Here is a 15405-nt window from a genome sequence, read left to right as displayed (position 1 = left end):
GTGTCAGCCTTTGATCCTCCTTTGTGAATTGGGGTTACATTTGCACATCTCCAGTCTATGGGTACCTCCCCTGAGTCCAAAGAAGCTCTCATAATTATGGCTAGGGGTTTGCATACTTCCTTTGCTGCCTCCTTTAATATAACTGGATAGATCCCACCAACCCAGGTGCCTTTTTTATGTTTATCCTCAACAATCTCTCCTCCACTTCCCTCTCAGTTATTACAAAATCATCCAGCTCACTGCCAATGTTTACTTTACCTACATCATTCCCCTTCCCGAATAACTCCTCATGCGTGAATGTAGATGCAAAATACTCGTTTAGATTGTTAGCCACCTGAGCAGGATCCTCAACTGTTGAACCATCAATATCCAGTGGACCAATCTAATCATCCCTTTCCTTCTCGAGTTCAAATATGTAAAGAACTCTTTTCTGTTTTTCTTTGCATCCTGTGCCAAGGATTTTTCGTAGTCTGCCTTTGCCTGCCTAATCTCCTTTGTGACTTGGTTACAGACCAACTTATATCTATCATAGGCTTCCATGTCACCCATTAATTTGTATGTATCCCATGCGTTTTTCTTCTCTGCCACATGTATCATTAGTTCATCTGACAACCATTTAGGCCTAAATCTTGAACAATATTTCTTAGTTGGTATGTAAAGCCTGGTAGCCTCCAAGATTAGTTCCTTGAATGCTTCCCATTTTGAGTTTGCTGTTGGTAACATCATCAGTTGGTCCCACTGTATAGAATTTAAATACTGTCTCAGACCATCATAGTCGCCTTTACGAAAACAAAAACCCTTCCCTTTACCTCTGATGGTAATTACCTCCTTGAGTAAATCCCACTTCAACACACTGTGATCACTGCCACCTAGTGGTTCATTTATCTGCAGATTCTTAATGCATGAAGAATCACTACTGATAATCAGATCAAGAGTATTGCTCCCTCTTGTTGCCTCACGAACATGCTGATGTAGAAAACAATCATCCAATAAATCTACAAATACTCCTTCCTATCATGTCTGGGCAGAATTGCAGACACTTTCAAATTCAACCCAAATTCACGGTTTTTTTTCAGCAGTGACCTGTACTTGTTAAGTAATTCTGCCGGTCTCCTACTCTTCAGTTTCTGTTAACTAGCCATGAGGCAAGGAATCGAAGGCCTTGCTTTAATCGATGTAGGATTGTACAGTTTGCAGCACTTTTTGTAGGCTTGCTCTAGAACTGTGGCATCTGTGGTTAATTGCTCCTTGCATCCTTTGCTCATCCACTTGCAGACAGGTTTGAGCGAAAATTTTCTTTTTGGCTGATGCAGCATAAACCCCAGTCTTCTTTGCACCATGTAGCTAATAATAATAATAATAAATAAACATTACGTACATGTTATCAAGGAATAACATCATTCAATTCATGCAGTGACAATCAGCAAAAATTATGTTTCTGATTGCTACCACTAATAGTGGGACACAATAATATGCCTGCCTGCGTGTGTGTGTTTAGAAAGATGTAATAAAAAAGTAATAATTTATGAAAATTTAGGAGTAGAATAACAGCTAGCCCAAATGATATTAGACTGAACATATATATACATAAGATGAGATGGGATGGGGAACTAACAGAGGGTAAGCAATAAGCTAAGGTTAAGGAAGGTGAAGTGAGGAAAGAAATAGGACAGAAATATTATCTTAGTGCTCCTCAGATATGCTAATAATTTGTGGGGAATAAAAACATAGAATACGATATCATACAGACAATAAAGAGAACATCAGAGAATATAGCAATGGTACTTGGATGTACCAGGAATGTAAATGCTTGTACCATAAGATGGGTTTCTGGTATTTGAGGACTCCCTCTTCTTGGGTCAGGTATTTCTGTAAGGGATAGAGAAATCATTGAATATGCAATGACTCAATTAAAACAAACTTAGGATAAAATACTGAAAACTTTTAAGCTAAAAGAAAACTGAGAAATGAAAACTTTACATTTTCGAAAGCAAAAATAGACATAATTTTTTTTGTATATATATTATTTATTAAATCAGTTAAGCCCTCTAATTTTATTTTTTAGCAGGTGAGAAAGATACACTGCTGTTTGATTGGGTTTTTAGTCAAAGTAAATACTGTAAGATAGTTTGATAATGCAAGAAGAGTCTTGTTAAGTCATTCAGTTTTCTGGACAGTTGAATTTTACAACTGAAGGGCATCAGATTTAGTACCCTCTTCATATGTCATAATATTTGCTTAATCCATCAGAAATGACTACAAAACAGCCGAACAAAATTTCCAAGTGAACATCCACCCTTGGTGGTTGAAGATTCAAGCTATTAATAACCTTGTATAATGATGATTGGTTTTGAAAAATTATCTCCTGTTTCATGTTATTTTTATCAAAAACACTAAGAAGACTCCATTTGTTCTGTATCTCCTGTCTTTTACTGTTTTCTGGCTATCTTTCTTTTCTTCTGTATGTTAGTGTTTACACACACACACACACACACACACACACACACACACACACACACACACACACACACACACACACACACACACACACACACACAGGTGTTCAAAGAAAGTGCATCACCTCTTAAAATTGTAATTGTCATCCGAATAACGTAAGTATATGGCAATATTTCTTATAGATTTCTTCAGGTAAGATTGACACGCATAGGTGATGACGTAATATTGCATCGGTTGTTACTTTCAGATATATAAGCACACTCTGCAAGAGTTGCGGTCATTCCTTGCTTGTGTCAGGATAGCGAGTCACGTGCAGTTGACACCACGAAGAAAGAGTGCTATTGTTGCTTTCCATGAGGAAGGATGTTCTTCCCATCATATTGCTTATAGAGTGTCTTGTAATCAGTCGACAGTGAGTAGATTTCTTTCCAAACTCGAATACTGGTTCTGCTGATAGGAAAAAGGAACCGGATGCAAACAAGTCTTTACACCAAAACAGGACTGCGTTTTGAAGCGCTTATGCCTTAAAAACTGTAAAGCTTCTTCGTCTGAGCTGAAAAGAGAATGGGAAGAACATACAGGAGTGGTAACAAGTGCAATAACAGTCAGAAGATGCCTCTTCAAAAATGGACTTGTAGCCCATTCTCCTAAGAAGAAGCCCCTCCTTACACAAAAAAATGAAAAAAGCCCGATTAATTTTGTGTAAGGAGCATGTCAAATGGATCCCCAAGCAGTGGAAGTCAGTTATTTTTCTCGGATGAGAAGAAATTCAACCTGCATGGCTCTGATGGGATACAAATGATTTGCCATAGACGTGGCAAAGAATACCATCCAGACTGTATAGTGTCTATAGTGAAATTCCCTAGCAGCCAAATGATATGGGGGTGCATTTCGCATTGCGAAGTAGGTCACCTGCAGTTTATAAAAGGTTCCATAAATGCCAATGGATACCTGGCTATATTGGAAGGCAAATTGCTGCCAACCATTAGAGACCATTTCAACCTGCCAAGTAACTGCATCTTTCAGAACGACTCTGCTCCTTGTCATCGGGCAGTCCAGTAATGTGTTTACATTTGTTACAGGTGAAAAAATGGTTGGAAGAACGGTCCATTACAACTCTTAGCTGGCCAGGAAACAGCCTGGACCTGAATCCTATAGAGAACTGTTGGTGTTGTGTGGAATCTGCAGTTGCCAGAAAGAAACCAAAGACCCTTCGTGAACTTCAGGAAGCCATATTTGGTGTTTGGAACCACGAACTATAAGTTGATCATCTTCAGAAATTGATCTTGTCAATGCCTCGACGGTGTGCTGCTGTCATCAGGGCCAAAGGCGGTTCAACTAAATATTAGTTTGCACCTGGCGAACTTTTCATTTTGTTTTCCATTTAAAATGATAAACTGAAGCAAATTGAGGGCTTCTATAACATTTCAGCCATGATTGTGGTGTTTACCAAAACTGTTATAAAAATTGCAAATGCTCATTTTGTAATATTTTGAGAGCACCTGTCAAATATTACTTAGCTGCCTTAACTATTAATAAATATCTTTTGTTAAACACCACATTAATGACTAGCATTAATGTAACATACTATTGCGAAAAAGGGTTAGAAATGTGAAATTCCTAGGTGATGTACTTTCTTTAAACAGCAGTGCGCACACGTGCACATACACAGTTATTCATATTTGCTACCATTAGGTGGCTCTGTTTAGGCTTAGGAAGGAAAATGTTAGTTATGTGCACAATGTGCTTTTAGTTTCTCTGTCTTCATCCATAACAGAGTCATTACTTACAGATTTTGCATGATTAATTTACTTATTGGTGGATTAATTCTCTTAATTAGTTGCTTTTAAAAAGTAGTTTTGGAAACATCAAGTTTGCCTGAGGATTGATTTCTTTTCTGCAAATATTGCTTTCATCAGATGTATCAGGTAGTAGTAGTAGTAGTGGCATGTGATGCAAGAAAGCAAATGTATGAGCTTATGCAGCATCAGCCAAAAAAAAAAAAAAATCACACCATTCCCTCCAAATGCCTGTCCAGTTCCTCCTTAAATTTATTCAACCTATCAACTCCAGATGCACCTCCAGGGGAAAAAAAATTCCTTCCATTTTATTTTTCTTCCTTCGATTTTTAATTCAAAGGGTTCTTTTGGTACTTGGATGGTACTTAGTTTGCTTTTGCTACTTCATTTCTGATGCATTACTTCAAATATAAACAATTCCAGCGAATAAAAGAAGTATAATTTCCTAGTGTTTAGAAATGTGTATACATCCCTTAAAACTTAGAAAATAAAAATTTACATGTGGGGTGGGGGGAGATCATAAAATATGTATATACAGGAGAACATAAAAATTTGTGTTCATTTTCATGTTCTTCATGCTCTTCAATTAAAATATTATATATATATTTTAAAATATACATAAAAATGTATATTGAGGGGAACATGCCATTTGCTGGCATTTAATCTGGGAGACCAGAAAGCTGACAAGAAAACGGTATTATAGGTAGTGAAATAAAAACTTGCTTTTTAACAAAATTCAGAATTTATGCAAGTATAGTCCTATTTTGCATCCATTAATTGAATGCTCTTTTCATAGTGACTGTGTAAACAAAATATGGCCATCAGTCAGTTCATCATAATATTAAAGCAATAGCACATGCCACACACATTACATTTCTGCATTCCAGTAAAAGGTGCCTCCATAGCCAGGTGGGAAGGAACAGCAGTGCTGTAGCACACGCTTCTTGATTAGACCAGGGTTTGAGTCAGTCACCACCAAATACAGAGGATGCGGAAAGGCCAAGGGAATGACCACCGCATATTCCCAGTGCGATATGGCCTTAGTTGCTAATGCTCCTAAAAACCAAACAACAAGCATTCCAGTAAAGACAGTATTAACTTGATAGCATAAGCTCATCTTCACTCTTTTAAATAGAAGCATAAAGCATTTAACACTTTCGCTATTATATACAGGCATACCTCGAATAACGAATAGGATGCGTTCCACGAAATTACTTCGTTAAGCGAAACTTCGTTTTCAGAGGTAAAAATAATATGGCCAGAATAGGGATACGTTCCTACGTAAAGAAAATGAAAAGCTTTTTTTTTCGAACAAAGAAAAGTTTTATTAAATAAACAGTCAACTTACATACAAAGTGAAATCACATTTTAAAATATGAGTCTAAAGTTGATTGCTTATGCTTTTTTTCTCTTTCATTTAACAATTGCCTATAGGAGTTATTGCATTTAACACTGATCGCTTAACAATAACACTTCTTCCTAAATCAGGATCATTTTCACTAAAAAAATTTAAAACGTTTTCAATGTCATTTAAGCACCTTTTTAAATCTTTGGTTGTTAACACTTTTTCTGCAGGAACTTCTTTAACTTCGTCTTCATTATCTTTGTCTTCGTTGCTAACAAGGTTTTCTAAATTTTCCACTGAAAAACCATCATCTTCTGCATTCAATAAATTTCTAACATCCTCTTCATCGACATTTTCGAAACCTATTGATTGAGCCATCTGGATAACTTCATTTCTAATTTCTTGGATGTTATTTTCTTCTTCTAGTACAACTTCTGGCCATATTTTGCGCCAAACTCCATTTAAGCATTTCTTAGTGACTTCTTTCCAAGAACTATCAGTGTTTTCAATTGCGTTTTTAATGGTGTAGTTTTTCCAAAAAGTTTTAACTGTCATTTCCTCTTTATCCTCTAGTTCAGTTAAATTGCTTAATGTTCGACGCAGATAATAAGCTTTAAATGATGCTATTACTCCCTGATCCAATGGTTGAATCAGGGAAGTTGTGTTTGCTGGAAGAAACACAACTTTGACAGGAATGCATGTGTCCAACGTGTTAAGATCAGTAGGATGTCCCGGAGCATTGTCTAACAACAAAAGAGCTTTTTCTTCAAAGTTGTTTTTTTTTTGACAATACCGTTTTACTTCAGGACAAAAGTGGTTAACAAACCAATCAGTAAATAACACCTTGGTAACCCACGCTTTTCTATTTGCTTTCCATATTACAGGTAAATTCATTTTTATGTTACCTTTTAACACCCTCGGATTTTCTGAATGGTAAACTAATAACAATTTTAATTTATAATCGCCAGAGGCATTTGATCCAAAGAGTAACGTTAAATGGTCTTTGGCTGCTTTGAACCCAGCAGCTGATTTTTCTTCAATAGAAATGAAGTTTTTTGTTGGTAGCCGTTTCCAGAACAAACCGCTTTCATCAACATTGAACACCAAATTTGGTGGAAAATTTTCACGTTCAATTATTTCCTTTAGTTTTTCTGGAAACTTATTTGCAGCTTCTCCTGTTAATTTTACATATGAATCCTGGCCCGTTTTTTAAATTTCTCGAACCAACCACGAGAAGCCCCAAAGGTTTCCGTAATTTCTTAGTTTGATTAGATTTCAGGTGATTAAACTGGAATATTTTTTTTTATGTTAAATGTGGCTTGAAATTGCGGACTTCGTTATATTGAAGCTTCGTTATCAGAGGTAACGTTAACCGAGGTATGCCTGTATATGAAATATTCTTGCATTCTTAGACTATAATGAAGAAATAAAGTAAATAAATAATCTATTGGTGCAGTAGTATAAGTATTGAAATATAATTTATACTTATAAAGTGTAAACAATAATTGATTAAAAGTGTTAAAATATATATTAAGAAAGTTATTAATTGTAGCCCTTAAGTTTTATATACTTTTATAAATATTTAGATGGTTTACCTATCTTTGGTTTTATAAATATTTAGATGGTTTACCTATCTTTGGTTTTATAAATATTTAGAAAGTTTACCTTTCTTTATTATTGTTATACAAGTGATTATAGAGTTTAGGACTATATCATGATATGGTTTAATAATAATATAAACATTTGTGGCTAAGTAAAAATGGCATTGCCCTTATGTACATTTGCAGAACTAATTGGGTGACTTTTTTCAAACATCTCTAGTACACAGTTTGTACTCGGAATCCAATGAAACACTGTTTATTTTAGACAACAGCAATTAGAATTAAAATTGCTGTTGTCTAAAATAGAATTAAAAATTACAATATGCTTATAAGGTAGGATCCATGCCAGCCCATCCAACGTGGTTAACTTTGTTTGTGCCTCAGTGGGAGAATATGTGCTATGGTTGTCCGGGGTGAATTGTCATTTGAGCATAAGATTTTAGTTGTTAGCAAGTTACAACCTATGGAGAGGCCAAGTAGCTCTTTCACTGACCCCTGCCCTACCACCTTGGAATACTCCAAGGCCACTTTATGACTGGTCTTTCAAAAAGTGGGAAAAATATCCTGGCTTGACTTCAACAAGCTTTGTGCTGCTAATCTTGCCTTGTTTCTAACCAGTGGTTCTGTGTACACAGATGATTCAAAGTTAGAAACAATGATAGGAACTGCAGAAGTTTTACCTGATATTGCCTTGTTGCAAGAGCTCCCACAAGAATGTAAAATACATACTGCAGCACTACATGAAAATAAGCCTTGGAAAATCTGAAAATCAAATAACTATAAAAATGTGCCATCTATACTTCTATACTGACTCATTAAATATTTTACAGGCGTTATAGAACATGAAAATCTGTACTTACCCAATTCTTTCTCATATTCAGTGCATTATGAAAGAACAGGAAAACAATAGATCCAACACAGATTTGTGTGTTGGATCCCAGAACACCCTACCATGTAGAATGTTCTGGGTCCCAGCCAGTGTAGGACAAAATCACTTGCTCATCCTGTTGTGAATGACTTCTTAATTCCATATATAGAATTAAGGGCCAACAATTTGAAGCTGCTGTCTGTGTGTGGGTGAGGTGCTGAAAAATCCAGAATAGCTTGTGAAAGAATCATTCTCCCTCCACCTGAGATTAGATAGCACTTGATTTGAAGAGGACTTCAGAGATTTCTCCAGTCATAAACTGAAAACAAACCCAGACACTTTCCAAAGGAGTGATAGGTGGTGAAACCACTATATTGTCGCAAAGGTCCCTTACAAATGAACGTGAATGACAATGGCAAGAGTAGACCGGGAATAAACTGTATTAAGATGAACCATAAATTGAATTATGGACTACAAGCTTGAGATACTGAGGATGCAAAGAGGTAGTCCTGTCCAGGTTTCTTATAGGACATTCATGTATTGCCCATTCTTATTTATTTTGAGCAGAGAACTCACCACAGTGCCAAAACTGAATCCAGTCAAACTCTCAGATGTGTTCTGTTAGAATGCGAAATTTCAAAAGAGAAAGTCAGCAAGTCTTTAAAAACCTTTTTTTAGAATATGTGAATCTATCACCCTTAAGGAATTATTAACTAACAGAGATACTGTATCAGCTAACTTTGCTTTTCTTCAAATGATAAACTCCGTCACAACAACACACAGAGCTATAAAATTTTCTGTTCAAGGACAACTCCGATACCACAGTTCTTATGTATTAAGTGACCATCGATGTTTATAAATGGAATATTTTTAAACCTTGGATACTGGCATACTCTGGTCATAGCTGCCCATTTACCATAAAACTACACCAGCCAAACAACCAATAAATATGTTTGGTTTGGAGATTGCCCAGAGAATGCTTTCTGTTGGATGTAGCATCTTGACTGTGAAGTTTGGTGGAGTCAGTTTTATGGTATAGGGCTGTTTCAGCTCATTTGGACTTGGTCTAAAACTACGAAGTCTATTACCTCTATTACTATTACCAGTATTACCTATTACTTTTACCTACTTGGAACTTTTAACTAATTATGTGCTACCTACACTGTAGCAGTGCTATTAAAGTGGTGTGTTAGAGGGACAGAAGGGATGTTAGAGGAATACTTTTGTTAACTGGGAAATGAAATCAAAAAGTTTAATTGATTGGCTCTGAAAATCAAATAGCTATTAGCTTGGTCCTTTGAGCATCTGTAAATAATTTGGAATATTGGATTTGGCTGTGGCTTTCAGGAAGAACAGATTAAAATTCACAAGAAATTTGAATCTATTCTTCCTGAATGACAACAAAAAGTTTTATCAACTTCTTTCAGCAAGACTGAAAGAGGTAAATAAAACTACCACTGCCAGGAAAGTTGATGTAACCTGCAAAATATAGTAGGGCCAATACATAGTAGGGCTATATTTTGCAGTAACCTGCAAAATATAGCCCTACTATATATTGGGTTTTTGAATTAAAAGTCCGTTTTGCAAACTAGCTGTGTGTAGGTGTCTGAATAGTTTCAGTTGTATAATAAGTATGTGGGATGGCCAAATGCAGTTCCCCCCCCTCTTTTTCTTTCACTGATGTATCTGATAGATATATCAAATTGTAATACTGATAATCATGTTAATTTTTAATTGGAACAAATTCTGTATTCTAAACATGTGTTGATTTTGTAATAGGCCAAGTATTTTGGAACATATGCCACAAATGGAAAGCAAAACTCAGACAGGCTCTGTAACACAGAATGGGCAAGTCTCTGAAGAAGAGGTCTCCGGTGATTTAAACATAAAAGAAATGGAATGTGATACACACATTGAAAATTCAGTAAGAATGACTAATATCATTATAGATATGCATGAATTTAGAATATACATTATCAGTGACAAGTGGTTACTTTGAAATTATTCTAAATGCTACTTTACTTTGGTATTTTTTCTTATTAAAAAAAAAAGTCACCAACAATTAAAATAACTTTTGGTTAATCTTTACAATCTAGTACCCCTTCCCGATTGATCATTATGAGTAAAGTGATTGACATGCCTAGCCTGCTATGGTGAATCTTAATTAGGGTGTTTAATCTCCCCACCTTGTTGCTGTTTTAAAATCGGGAACTCATTTTCCAATTTTAAAACAGTGGCAAGGGAGGGGATAAACACCCTAAGACTAATCATAGCTGGCTAGACATGTTAATCACTGTTATAACAATCAATCAGAAGGGGTACCAGATTGTAAAGACTAACCTAATTTTTATATTTGAGGCAAACCTAACCAAATTGATGAGTCTACACTGCTCATCCAAGATACAGCTTTCAGAATGGTAAAATTTACTGTATTTATCTAAAATTTCCTGTATAAAATTTAATATTGGACACCAAAACACCTATTAAATCTGCAGCTAGATAAATGATTTATTAGGCAGTTTACGTAGCCGATTTTCCTTTATTGCACATAATGTTTCAGGTAATAACTTTTTTTTTTTTTGTAGCATCTGTGATCAATTATGAAGTTCTGCCAAGAACATATATGAATACAAATGCTTGCAGCTTACAAAAATTTGTATATTTGCATACTCCTGTATTGGCCAGAGGTATAAATATTCTATTTATTTAAAAACACATGATGATTAAAACCTGTCTATTGACAAATAGAAGCAATGTTGACATATTAACAAGGATTTCGTTAGCTGATGGGATTGGTGCACTATGGTCATAGTTGCCGATGCGCCCAATAAATCCCGAAACAAACAAACAAACAGCTGATGGGACAATAATCATTAGCATGGGATACTTAACCTCTACAATATATAATAAAATAGCCATTCAATGCATTCACATCCATTTCTTTAATTATTGTTAAAAAGTAATACTGAAAAGTGTATTTGAACCAGTATGAAGTCAATTTACATGGGAACTCTATCAGTACAGGAGTTCAAAGCTGCAACAGTATAGGTTACTTGGACATGGGAATTTTGGCATGTCCAAGTATATTTGGATGAGCAAGTGGGTATTATCCTGCGTGCTTAACAAAAAATTCTAACAGGTAATGTCTTGGGTGTGATTCAAAGTCAAGGTTCAAAGCTGTCACTGGAAAAAATTTCATCACCAAGGCCAGTAAAGGCATGGCAGACAACAGAGGAATGTTATCAGAATTTTTCACTGTTAGTGCAGCCTACCAAAAAGTTTTAAAATGGTTTTGAGATGAAATCTGCCATAAACAACCCAAAAAATTATAAAATGGCTGGCTCCTTCACCATGTGTCAAATTACTCGTTGTCTTTTTGGGTTGTCTGTCAATTTTTGACAATACGAATATTTCCTATCAAACAAAATGGATGTGCAAATATGGGTGCAGCATAAAGGTCTTGGACTGGTGCTATTGTGGTCATGTTCATTGAGTTTGAAAATAAACAGAAGTACATTGTAGTTCAAACTTCCTCCAACAGATGGTGTATTTCAAGAGAAAGACAGTTGGTTTTTGTTGCATGACCGTGCCCCCAACTTTTCCGCATGTGTCGTGAAGACATTTCTGATGAAACATGGCATTGGTACAGATCAACCATCTACCAATCTAACACAACGAACTTCTTCCTCTTTCCTAAGGTAAAACTTTGACCCCAAAGAAAGAGATTTCAGAATGTAGAGGACATAACCACTGAACTGAACATCTTCTTTTTGGATGTTTTCACAGACTTTTTTCAGAAACTTTTGGAACCCTGTAATAAGTGCATTCAGTAAGTTGGTGATTACTTTGAATAAAAATAAAACCATTTTTGAGCTCCTTCACTTTGTGGCGCCTCCATAGCTGGGTGGGCAGGAGCAGCAATGCATAGCACACGCTTCTTGATTAGACCGGGGTTCGAGCCCGTGACCACGAAATACGGAGGATGCAGAAAGGTCAGGGAATGACCACTGCATATCCCAGAGCAATATGGCCTTAGTTGCTAATGCTCCTAAAAACCAAATAACAAACAACAACCTTCACTTTGTGTTTCTTTTATTGCACCAATCTGGGAACTTTATTGCCGCACTTCTTATATCAAGAATAGAGGTTTGAAATAGAATTAATGCAGAAATAAAAGTAAAACAAGAATATTGGGATAGGTTTTGTAAAGGAATTAGAACAATTTTTATGGAGCATAAAAAAAATTTTTTAAAAAATAGATATTGCAAATAATGTGAAACCAAAGAAAGAATGAATATGTCAATATAATAAACATAGATTTAGCTACATAATTAATTTTTTTTTTTAAAAATAGAAAAGGTGCAGATATAGGTAAAATAATGAGATACTAAAATATGGAGAAGAAAAGTTAATTATAGAAGTAACAGAAATGTTGAAACAAATTCTTAAAGTAAAGTATATATATGTTTGTATTAATATATTGAATAAAGTGTGCATAAATGGATGTGAAAGTTACACGAAAAGTGCCAATAACTAGAAGGGTGAGGATAGTTGAAAAAGAGGTGTAGTAGATATGTGAAAGGTGAAAGAATGTTAATATTCTAAACGTTATGATGAATTAAGAAAATTATGGGCCAAATTACTAAGCCAATAGAAGGTTGGAGAACTGTAAAGAAAAATTAGTACAGTGAAATACCAATAAAATAAAAATAGAAAGGGTACAGCTGTCATCAGATATGGGGGGGGAAATATATTTAGGTAATGGTTGAATATAGGTAAGGCAAAAATGCCTGATCTGATGTCATCTGCAACAAATATTGATACATGATCAGGTATTTCATCAGGGGACTACACCTGACCATGTATCAGGAACTGCATTTCTATACTTGTCCATAGTAGTAGAAGAAAAGTGAATGGCCAAAAATCAATGAAAATGAAATTAGCACTTTCTAATGCTGTATGGACAAGGAAGTCCCAATGCAATGTAATTGATTAAAGTAAAAATAAGGATCAAGTTAGAATAAATATGGTTAATATAAATACGTAGAATTTAGTGTAAGATTTAAAGGATGTCATTTTGTGTAGATTGGAGTTCAATAAACAAATTTGGAACAAGCACATGGTATAGGGCGAGGTATTCAATTGAGGATGGAGAAGGGAAAAAGGAGTATTTTAGATAAATAAAGACGAAAAATAGCAGTAGAAGTTGGATAGTAAGAATGTAGGTATCACCCTTGTATACATGAATAGGAAGAAGGGTAGAAATAGACAGTAGAAAAATAAAAAGCAAAGAAAAGGTTATTAAATAACACTGAGGTTGCTGGAGTTGTGAAGCCCAGCCTTATAGTAAAGACTCTGGCTTATGTAAGCATTAGTATAAAAGGGAGCTAATACCAAATGCTTGTATTGTGAGCAAAAAATTGTAAGTCGAAACATGCCGAAAACCAAAAGTATGATAAGAAGTGAATGATACCAGGAGTTTTCAAGAAATGCATATCAGAAATAAGCTGGTGGGAAAAATATATGTAGCAGAAGGAAAAAGGTGGGGAGATGAAGCATACATATTCAGTAGAGTCGATGATTGCAGGCAAATTTCAACCACCTTTTTCTTTGCTTTTTATCTACTGCTCTTCCCGTTCCTAAAACTATTAGTGTATACGAGGGTGATACGAATATTCCTACTTCTATTGCTATTTTTCGTCTATTTATCTAAAATACTCCTTTTTCCATTCCCCATCCTCAATTTAATACCTCGCCCTATACCATGTGCTTGTTCCAAATTTATTTATTGAACTGTTGAATTCCAATCTACACAAAATTACATCCTTTAAATCCTACACTAAATTCTACATATTTATATTAACCATATTTGTTCTAACTTGATCCTTATTTTTACTTTAATAAATCACATTGCATTGGGACTTTTCTTCTACTACTATGGACAAGTATAGAAATCCAGTTCCTGATACATGGTCAGATGTAGTCCCCTGATGAAATACCTGATCATGTTATCAATATTTGTTGCAGCTGACATCAAGATCAGGCATTTTTGCCTTACCTATATTCAACCACTACTTAAATATGTTCCCTCCCGTATTTGATGACAGCTGTACCACTTTCTATTTTTCTTTTTATTGGTATTTTGCTGTACTAATTTTTCTTTACAGTTCTCCAACCTTCTATTGGCTTAGTAATTTAGCCCATAATTTTCTTAATTCATCATAACTTTTAGGATATTAACATCCTTTCACATATCTACTACACTTCTTTTTTCAACTGTCCTCACCCTTCTAGTTACTGGCACTTTGTGTAACTTTCACATCTATTTATGCACACTTTATTCAATATATTAATACAAACTTATACATACTCTTCATCCTTTAATGCTGCTTTGCACTTTTAGGTGCATCTGTCATACCTGACTCATTAATCTTTCATTTACTGAAACCATTTCATCAACTGAATACCTTTTTATCCTATGTAACTTTTTAAACATTACCTTTAAGGGGTTACATATAATATTCATATATATATATAAATAAAGAGAAATAAGCAATTCCAGAAAATTAGAGGCATTACTCCATTAAATGTGACATTGAAACTATATACAAAGGTAATATAAAAATTAAATAAAATTATGGAATTTAGTAATGAACAGCAAGGAAGTATGAAATGTGATCATGAAATGTCTGTTTTTCCAAATTGCTTGAAGTGCTTCACATTCCCAAATTGTATTAAAATTGATTGACATGTCCAGTAACAAATATTAATATCACTAGCAACTCTGCAGATAGTTAAATGTCAATAACTGTTCTTCAGATCAAGAGTGATTTGACATTTAACTACTTCAACAGGAGCAATTGAATCATTGATTTTGAAGTTGAAGAGCAACCAGAGTGAGGAGCATCTTTAGTTTACAAGTGGTCCTCTTTTAACTTTGAACCACTGAAAAGTGTACAAATGACACATAGCATCATCTCTGAAAGCTGCTTTTAATATTTTGTGGGTTTGTGTTGCATTTTTTCCCTTAAAACAAAATTTGATGCAAATTCACTGCTCAATAAAATTATTCACTTTAAAATACAAAGGAACTGGATGCAAAAATTAACATTGACATCATATACTTATATTTTAGAAAAGCTTTTGACAGTGTTCCACATAAGACTGCTGTATAAATCAGTGCAGTGTGGCATTTTGTGCAAGTTACAGCTGTGGATAAAGGGGATGGCTGAGCGGAAGAAGATAATGAGTGGCAATTACCAGCGGGCACTGCTCTTCTTGGGCTAATATTATTGGTGGAGGTCCACAATGTTCAGTGTTTGGCCATTGTTAAAA

At 35.0% G+C, this 15405-nt stretch overlaps 1 protein-coding gene across 5 annotated transcripts in view; it reads left to right on the top strand.

Annotated features, from left to right (window-relative positions):
* Window positions 1–15405, top strand: part of LOC150082893 (AP-1 complex subunit gamma-1-like) — a 489084-nt gene that overhangs the window by 360714 nt on the left and 112965 nt on the right. For all 5 annotated transcript variants that reach the window (XM_090377666.1, XM_090377665.1, XM_090377663.1 and 2 more), the window contains one exon: window positions 9850–9994. In XM_090377666.1, the coding sequence (XP_090233792.1) occupies window positions 9850–9994 (145 nt within the window). The remainder of the gene's footprint in view (window positions 1–9849; window positions 9995–15405) is intronic.

This window comes from Mastigoproctus giganteus, chromosome 7, assembly GCF_048544385.1.
Source record: "Mastigoproctus giganteus isolate SK-2022 chromosome 7, ASM4854438v1, whole genome shotgun sequence".
Lineage (NCBI taxonomy): Eukaryota > Metazoa > Arthropoda > Arachnida > Uropygi > Thelyphonidae > Mastigoproctus > Mastigoproctus giganteus.
The sequence above is the reverse complement of the archived record's forward strand: the minus strand, read 5'-3'. Positions and strand labels throughout refer to the sequence as shown.